The sequence below is a fragment of the Perognathus longimembris genome, chromosome 20 (genome assembly GCF_023159225.1).
Source record: "Perognathus longimembris pacificus isolate PPM17 chromosome 20, ASM2315922v1, whole genome shotgun sequence".
NCBI lineage: Eukaryota > Metazoa > Chordata > Mammalia > Rodentia > Heteromyidae > Perognathus > Perognathus longimembris.
Genome location: NC_063180.1, coordinates 25,877,014 through 25,885,666, shown reverse-complemented (window position 1 = coordinate 25,885,666; position 8,653 = coordinate 25,877,014). Strand labels below are relative to the sequence as shown.

General features: G+C 54.3%; 1 protein-coding gene across 1 annotated transcript; it reads left to right on the top strand.

The window, feature by feature from the left end:
• Nucleotides 1-4,152: 4,152 nt before the first annotated feature.
• On the top strand, nt 4,153-8,511 carry Znf784 (zinc finger protein 784). Its single transcript, XM_048369413.1, has 2 exons — nt 4,153-4,357; nt 6,096-8,511. Exons 1-2 carry the CDS (start codon nt 4,262-4,264, stop codon nt 7,071-7,073), a joined length of 1,074 nt encoding a protein of 357 aa, XP_048225370.1. The 5' UTR covers nt 4,153-4,261; the 3' UTR covers nt 7,074-8,511.
• The last annotated feature ends 142 nt before the right edge of the window (nt 8,512-8,653 follow it).

The following is an 8,653-nucleotide window of genomic DNA, read 5'->3' as shown; positions in this document are numbered from 1 at the left end:
CATATACAGAAAATGGCCAGAAGTGGCACTGTGGCCAGGACTGGCAAAAAAAAAAAAAAAAAAGGCCTTAGAAACTGGGTAAGAGGTGACATCTTTAATACCGGCACCAAAGAGGCCCAGAGTGGGGGACAAATTAGAGGCCAGCCTGGATTACAGAGTGAGACCTGTTTCAAAAGAAAAAGCACTCGGGAGGCAAAGAAATGAAGATCTTAGGCTCTCAGTCTCGATATCAAAGGGGGGAAAGGTAGTAAAAATAAGGAACTGTGGCATGCGTTGACGGGAGGGCCTGCGGAGTTGGGAGCTGGTGGTGGATGCTGTAACCCTCCTGGAAGAACAGGACCTTGGAAGGGCTGCTGGAAGTTCCCAAAAACCCAAGTGACTTTTTTTTTTTTTCCAGTCCTGGGGCTTGAACTCAGGGCCTGAGCACTGTCCCTGGCTTCTTTTTGCTCAAGGCTAGCACTCTACCACTTGAGCCACAGCGCCACTTCCGGCTTTTTCTATATATGTGGTGCTGAGGAATTGAACCCAGGGCTTCATGTATATGATGCAAGCACTCTTGCCACTAAGCCATCTTCCGAGTGGAGAGCGGGCAACAGGGAGGACAGGGGCCAAGGGCTCCGGCCAGCACTCCTCACCAGTACCAACGCCTCAGCTTCCGGCCGAGGCGCCGCCCCTCACCGCCCCACACCTCCCTGCACTAGCCGACCCTCCAGCCGCCCTGGCCGCTCTATCCTCCGCCCAGCTCTCTATAGTCTTCCCTGTGCCCCAGCCCGACGCCATCGCTCCTGACTTCCGATGTTCTCTTAGGTTCCGGGGCCGTCGCCACCTGCGCCCACCAGGCTCCCGGTCTCGGTCAGCCACACTAAGAAACAGTGATTTTAAGTGAGGGTGAGGGGAAATGCAGGGCCCAGCTCCAAGGGAAAGAGCCCGGGCTGGGAGCGCGCACTTCCGGCCCGCGCCACAAACGGCTCCGGTTGGAAACACAAAGACGAGAGAAAGAATCCCCACTCGGCGGGGCCGGGCTCATCTCCATCCCATTACACGGGATCTGCCCAGAAATGTCACTCCGCAGGGGCATTCCTGTTTCCCCGCTTCCTTTTCGACGTGACGGCGCTGGGTGCCGACGGGGAGGTGGAGAAATGCCCACGTCATTCTACAGACTGCGGAAAGTGGCGCCCAGAGTGGGGAAGGACCTCGCCCCAAAGCTAGCCAGCCACCGAATGGCTCTTGTCTTTTCAGCACTCACAACTTCGGGGATTGTTAGGCTTTGAAATAGGCAAGATAGGTAGGAACGGGAAAGCTCTTAAAAGACGCGAGGGGCTGGGAATATGGTCTAGTGGCAAAAGTGCTTGCCTCGTATACATGAAGCCTTGGGTTCAATTCCCCAGCACCACATATATGGAAAATAGCCAGAGGTGGCGCTGTGGCTCAGGTGGCAGAGTGCTAGCCTGGAGCAAAAAGAAACCAGAGACAGTGCTCAGGCCGAATCCAAGGCCCAGGACTGGCAAAAAAAAAGCCAGGGACAGTGCTCAGGCCCTGAGTCCAAGGCCTAGGACTGGCAAAAAAAAAAAAACCAAAAGGCCTAGGGGCAGCACCCAGGCCTGGATTTCAAGCCCCAGGATCGAAAAAAAAAAAAAAAAAAGATCAGGACCAGCTGTGATCAAGCAAACTGAACAAGAATGCCTGAGTTCAAACCCAGTAACTGCCAAAGCAAGAAAGAACCACAGAAAGAAAATATTACAAAAATGTATGAAGTACATAAGAGAATGTATGAGAAAAAATGTCATACAGCTGACTCTCAGTAAATTGATTTAAATTTGTTTTGTTTGTGCTGCTACTGAGGCTTGGCCTTAACCCTGGGAGCTACCAGTTAGATTTTTTGCTCAATTTCATTTCTGGACTTTTGGTAGTTAATTGGAGATGAGTCTCACAGACTTTCCTACCCAGGCTGGCTTTGAATTGGAATCCTCAGATCTCAGCCTCCTGAGTAGTATAGGATTGCAGGTGTCAACCACCAGCACCCAGATCTTTTTTTTTTTTTTTTAATACTTGTAATCTACTTTGGAGAACTGCAATTCAAGACCAGCCTGGGAAAAATCAAGGCAAAATGCCATGAAAAATAAGACAAAAATGGCTGTTAGGCATGGCTCAAGTGATAGAGCATTTGCCTAGCAAACTATAGTTCCTGAGTTTCATTCATAGTTTCTTAATTGTGAAAGTAGTAGAAAATATAAACAAATTCACAATTACATAGATATAAGTAACATTGAGTATCAGGTGAGGTATCATGGGTTATGCTGCAGTAACAAGTCCAAAAGCTCAATGTACTGACACAATGAAAGTGTATTTTGTTTGGCTATACTGGAGTTTGAACTCAGGGTCTTGCACATGCCAGCCCAGCCCTCTACCACTGACTGGAGCCTCAGCCTGAACAGGAGCCTATGTTAATGTTTACATATGCACATCTGGGGCTGGGGATTATAGAGCAATGGTATAGAGTGTCATTAACATTCAGCAAGCCTTGGGCCAAGATAAGTTTGCTTAATGGACCACTTCACATATAGGTGGCTTAACACAGCATATACTTATTGTGAATGTTCACCACTAGCTAATGTTGACTGGACTTCTCCTAAAGGACTGCCACCCATCAATCACCCCCTACCAAAGATCAGCAAGAATGACAGACTGTTTGAGGCTCCATGGTTCCTGCAGTGTGTGGAGGGGGGGTCACACACCACTGTCCTTCACATTTCATTGCCCAAAGGAAGTCAAGTGGCCACAAAGGGAAATTAACCAGCCATGCTCTCCTGCCCCGCTGTCCCAGGCAATGGTCTCCAGTGTTTCACTGGGTTTTCAGAACAAGTCTACAGTTCTGCAGGAGAAAGGGGAATGATCCAGAGGGATGTAGTGGTGTATGTAAGGCCAAACAGCCAGGCCATGCAATAAGTTAAGTACCAGAGAAGATCCCTGCCTTTGGTGTGGCCAAAAACTCCCCTTTGAGGGCCTTCCTCCCAAGCTAGGAGAACTGGGGGACTGGGGGTTGTTGCCCCCTCCCAGGACCACCTGTGCTGCTGTTTACTGAATATCTTCCTTTTCTTTCCCCCCTCTTCCTGCACCCCCCCCCCGCCCCAGAGCCATGTCTTCAGCCCTTTGGGGCTTGGTTGTTATCTTTTTTTTTTTTTTTTGGCAGTCCTGGGGGGCTTGGTCTCAGGGCCTGAGCACTGTCCCTGGCTTCTTCTTGCTCAAGGCTAGCACTCTGCCACTTGAGCCACAGCGCCACCTCTGGCCATTTTCTGCATATGTGGTGCTGGGGAATTGAACCCAGGGCCTCATGTATACGAGGCAAGCACTCTTGCCACTAGGCCATATCCCCAGCCCCTGGTTGTTATCTTAATATGCTTGCTTTTGCCCAGGTGTGTGCCTGAACCACAATCTGCCCATTTGAGATTTCTGCATATAGCCAGGATAATGAGCATGCCACAAAGGCAAACTTGGACGGAGTTTGGAGTACTTGAGTGCCAAGGCCATCTTCAATTGCCATCTTCCCCTTCCCGACCTCCACAGAAGCTCGGGCGACTGGTTGAGAAGGGGTCTCCAGAATGATTTCTGCCAGTGCTGTCCTGGACCAGCAAGCCTCCTGCTCTCAGCCCCTCAAGTAGCTATGAGCCACTGAACCCTGGTTTTAAGGATCTTTATCCATGCTGACTTAAAAAAAAAACCAAAACCTTACATGCCAAACTATGAGTCATGCAGAAGTGACACAAAAACTGGAGCACCAGTGGCTGGGGATATGGCCTAGTGGCAAGAGTGCTTGCCTCGTATACATGAGGCCCTGGGTTCAATTCCCCAGCACCACATATACAGAAAACGGCCAGAAGTGGCACTGTGGCTCAAGTGGCAAAAAGAAGCCAGGGACAGTGCTCAGGCCCTGAGTCCAAGCCCCGGGACTGGCAAAAAAAAAAAAAAAACTGGAGCACCAAAGTTCCATTCGGGTGAGGGCCCAGCACGCATGCCTCCGAAGGGGGGGGAGGGGCGCCTGGATTTGCCCCCAGGGATCGGAACCCCACGGGGCTGACAGGTGATTAGGTTCCAAGGCCAGAGGAACCCTGAGAGCCCCAGGCTCCGCCTCTCCGCGCGCCCCGCCCACCAGTGCCCGCCCTCGAGTGGCCACGCCTCCTCTCCGTCCCTCAGCTGGCCTGCGCAGTACCTCTTACGATAGCCTGAGCCCCGCCCCTTTCCAGGATGATCATTGGCCTCGGGGATGGGGCTTGGGCACAAGATGGCTGCCGCATGCCCGGATCCCCCGATTCCGAGCTCATCGACCCCGGAGTCAGCGTCCCCGGAGCCTCTGGACTTGGTGCGGGAGGGGAAGGGGCTCTGGCCAGGGGGCTCAGGACCGGAGAGGACTCAGGGCAGGGGGCGGGGCCTATGGCAGCAGGGCCGGGGATGGAATTAGGTTAGGCAGGGGGCGGGACTTCTCGCGGTAGTGCTGGGGCGGGGCCTAGAGAGGAGCCAATAAGGAATGAGGGGCGAGGCGGGCCTGGGACAGAGTCGCCTATGGGGCAGGATTTGTCTTGGTTTGCGTAATAAGAGGCGGAGCCTTCCGAGGGGGCGGGGCGGAGCAATACTAGAGTTCCTGAAGTTGGAGGTTGGGAACGTGACCCTGAAAGGAGGGCTTATGATCCTATTCACCAGGTTTGAGGTGGGAAGTGGGGGCTGCAAGGGATGCTCGCGCCCTCCAGTGCCCAAGGGAGAATTTGGGAAGAGGAATGGGTGGCCCGGATGACTCTAGATTCCCCCTCCAGTCGTCCTCCCAACTCATGAGAACATTTATTCATGCAACACTTACTGAACTCCTTAGGAAACTGAGAGGTGGCCAAGGCAGGCAGATCGAGTCTCCTGAAAAGAACAAGGCAGAAAAGGGAGAGCGTTGACAAACGAGATTTGCTGTGATATGTTCTATGAAGGAAATAAAAAGTGAGCTAGTTGAGTGGGGGTGGCAGTAGCTAAATATAGATGAAGTCAGCTGGGTGCTGGCTCACGTTTACCCTGGGGTCAGGGCGATAAAGCAGGAGCCAAATCATGGTGGAGTTTAGTGACGCTTGGGGTTTTAAATGCAGTTGGAGGGCTTTGAGGGGAGAAAAATGGCTTGATTTTTGAGGGACCATTCTGGCTTCCAGGGAGGCGGACTATACACGGCTAGAGTAGGAACAGATTGTTTTCCCCCTTATATTGAGAAGGCAAGTAATGACAGGTTTTGATAAGGGTGGAGGAGAGGAGTCTAGGTCCCTGATTGCTTTGGTAAGGAGGGGAGCAGCTGATGAGGATCCAGCAGAATTCTGGGCACGTTAGTGGCCCTACAAAACCAGGAACCATCTGAGTGCAAAGGTTTTATTCATTTATTTAGCCAGTCTTCGAGCTTGAACTGAGTGCCTGAGTACTGACTCGCTTCCTTTTGCTCAAGGCAAAGTACGCTAAACACGTAAGCCACATCACCACTTCTGGCGTTTTCTATTAATGTGGAGCTGAGGAATTGAACCTGGGCAAGTACTCTACCTCTAAGCTACATTCCCTGCCTTAAAAAATATATTTTTTTATTTATTTAGCCAGTCCTGGGTCTTGCGCACTGCCCCTGGCTTCTTTTTGTTCGAGGCAAGCACTCTACCTCTTGAGCTACCAGGCCACTTCTGGCCTTTTCTGTTTATGTGCTGCTGAGGAATCGAACCCAGGGCTTCATGCATGCTACGCAAGCACTCTTACCAATAAGCCACGTTCCCAGTCCTTATTAATTAATTAATTTATTTATTTGTACCCGCACTGGAGCTTAAACTCAGGGGCCTGAGCACTGTTCCTCCCAGTACTTACTCCCACCCCCCCAAGGCTGGAGCTCTACCACTTGAACCATAGCTCCACCCAGGTCTTTTGCCAGTTAATTGAGGACGAGTCTCACACAGTTTCCTGCTTGTGCTAACCTCGAACTGCAATCCTTGGATCTCATCCTCCTGAGTAGCTAGGACTGGAGCGGAGGTTTAGCAAGTGGAGGCAGGGCAGGGGTCTTCAGGCCAAGTCACAAGCCCCCCTCTCTCCCTCTGCAGGCCTCGGAGTCCGGGGACAGCCGCCCAGCCTCACCCCCGAATAACCTCATCGAGATCCAGGTGGTGAAAGTCACAGACTCCGCGCTGGTGCCCGGGCCCCCGGAGCCCGGCTCCTTCCACTGTGCCTTGTGCCCGGCTGCTTTCCGGCTGGTGTCGGAGCTGCTGTTCCACGAACACGGCCACCTGGACGCCGAGCGGGGTGGGGACCCGAGCCGCTGCCACGTGTGCGGGCAACGCTGCCCGGGGCCCGCCAGCCTCCGCGCCCACTACAGCCTGCACACCGGGGAGCGGCCCTACCGGTGCCCGCGCTGCCCGCGCGCCTTCAAGGCCATGGCGCCCCTGCTGCTGCACCAGCGTCGGCATGGGGTGGAGCCCGGCGCTCCCGGCAGGGCCCCGCGGGCGGCGGCGGCCCTCGAGCCCGGCTCCGGGGCAGCCCTGGCGAGGCCGGAGGTGGTGCCCGCGGCGGCCTCGGGCGTGGCCGCGGCGGGGAAGCCGTTCGCCTGCCGGTTCTGCGCCAAGCCCTTCCGCCGCTCCTCCGACATGCGGGACCACGAGCGGGTGCACACCGGCGAGCGGCCCTACCACTGCAGCGTGTGTGGCAAGGGCTTCACACAATCCTCGGTGCTGAGCGGCCATGTCCGCATCCACACCGGCGAGCGCCCGTTCCGCTGCTCGCTCTGCAGCCGCGCCTTCAACAACTCCTCCAACTTCCGCAAGCACCAGCGCACGCACCTCCACAGGCTCCGGGGCGCGGGGACCCCCGGGAGAATCCTGGGGAGAGACCACGAGGTGCAAGGAGACCCCGAGGCCGCGAGAGCAGAACCGGCGGGGGAAGTTGAGTCAGGAAGCAGCAGGAAGATTTCAGGGGATGGCGATGGGCAAACCGAGGCCGGGCAGGACATGTTGGCCAGCCTGTGCTGGAGAGCGCAAGGACAGAACCTGGCCCTGTACAAGCCGACACCTACGCTCTATCGGTGACTCAGAGGAAGGGAGGGATTCGGCCCACAGATGCGGGGGAACATGGCCATGTCTCACTACCCTTCTTCTGTCCTCTTGGGTAACCACCTAAGGTTGTCCTTGAGCAGGACAGCCTAACAGGGCCCCATCATTGTGGAGGGGCAGCAAGGGGAGAGGATCACCGGAGGTCAGCATCATGTCCTGGTCCAGACCTTCATCTCAGAACCTTGGGTGATCCTGGGGCCCTAGGGTAGGCCTATCTCACTGGATTGCACTGATTACCCCCCCCCCCGCCCCGCCAGGCCGGCATTAGAGGCCTACCACGTCTCTGGTAAACACTCTGGTATCTCCATCACCTCAAAGCCAGAGCCAGAGGGTACCCAAGTCACAGCTGAGCGCACTCGGCCTCAAGATCCTTACTGCCACCCGAGGCCTCTTGGGAGGCACCTAAGAACAGAATTGCAAAGCCCACCTAGTGTCCAACCCCTTTTCAAGAGCTTGGAGCTCACAGCCTCAGGTGCCGCTGTTTCCCCTGCTGGGTCAGAAGTAGCCCTAGGATGGGCTGGCTGCAGCCTGGTGGGCTAGGTGCAGAATAGAGGGAGGACTTGAGGGTAGTAGGTGAGAAACACAGATCTGTTTGGATTAAATGGCTTTTCAGAAGGCTTCTCTGTCTGTCTTGTACGCAGGAGCCTCCTGGCTTCCTGCCTTGGGAGGTGGGGGATGGACACGCAAGTTGTATTGCACCTTTCTCCAAGTTGTTGGAGGGCAGTGGATGTTTTGGCTGTGTCAGGATCCCTGTGACTGGTGTGATTGCTGAGGAGTGACAGGCCCCCACATTTGCTCAATGGACCAGCTTCTAGCATTGTCATGCACCCACTGCTCCCGAGACCACCCAAACGGCTTGTGACTAAAAACAACTCATCCCACTTCTCACCAGCACTACTGCCCAAGCTGAACAACTGGTTGGACCCTTGAGCCCTATTCCCCATCCATCCCCTGGTCCATTTCCCTGTCAAAGCAGTTCAGTATTTGTGGAATGGGAAGGCTTCTTTTCATCATCATCCACCTTGCAGAGACAGCTATTAGCCATCCCAACTGTGGGCACCTGATCTCTTCTTCCACATGGAGCCTCATCACTGCCCCACATTCTCCCTCAGCCCTGAAAACAGAATGCCGACGGAAGCTCAATGGTGAATGTACACTCTCATGCACGCACACACGTGCTGAGTTGTACTTAGCTTGCCTGGCAGCTGCCAGTTTCCAACCATTAGCCTTCAAACTCTTCCAAGCTCTAGTTTGGAGCTCAAGACCCTTCAGGACCCAGCAGTACATACTTCAATCTCCAACTGTAATCTACTTAGAAACTCTCTGCAGTGGCAGTAGACCCAGGGAGAACTTTTACTTGTTTGGGATGGTTTTTCCACTCCTATGGCTTTTGTCATTGCTCAAGTGTTGCCTGCTCCCCCAAGCTTTTCTAGCCCTCACCCCCTCTCAAGGGTATCTCCACTTTACCCCTCACCCCTGTCCATGCCCCTTGTTCTGTGATGCTTCAATTCAGCCTTGCTTTGAGTCCCTGGAGCTGTGGAGCTTGGCACAAGTCT

Excerpts from the sequence above, each read along its gene's own strand:
- Znf784 (XM_048369413.1), top strand. The coding sequence starts at position 4,262 with ATGGGGCTTGGGCACAAGATGGCTGCCGCATGCCCGGATCCCCCGATT. Across the intron at positions 4,358-6,095 it reads CCCCGGAGCCTCTGGACTTG|GCCTCGGAGTCCGGGGACAG; the intron begins GTGCGGGAGGGG and ends CTCCCTCTGCAG.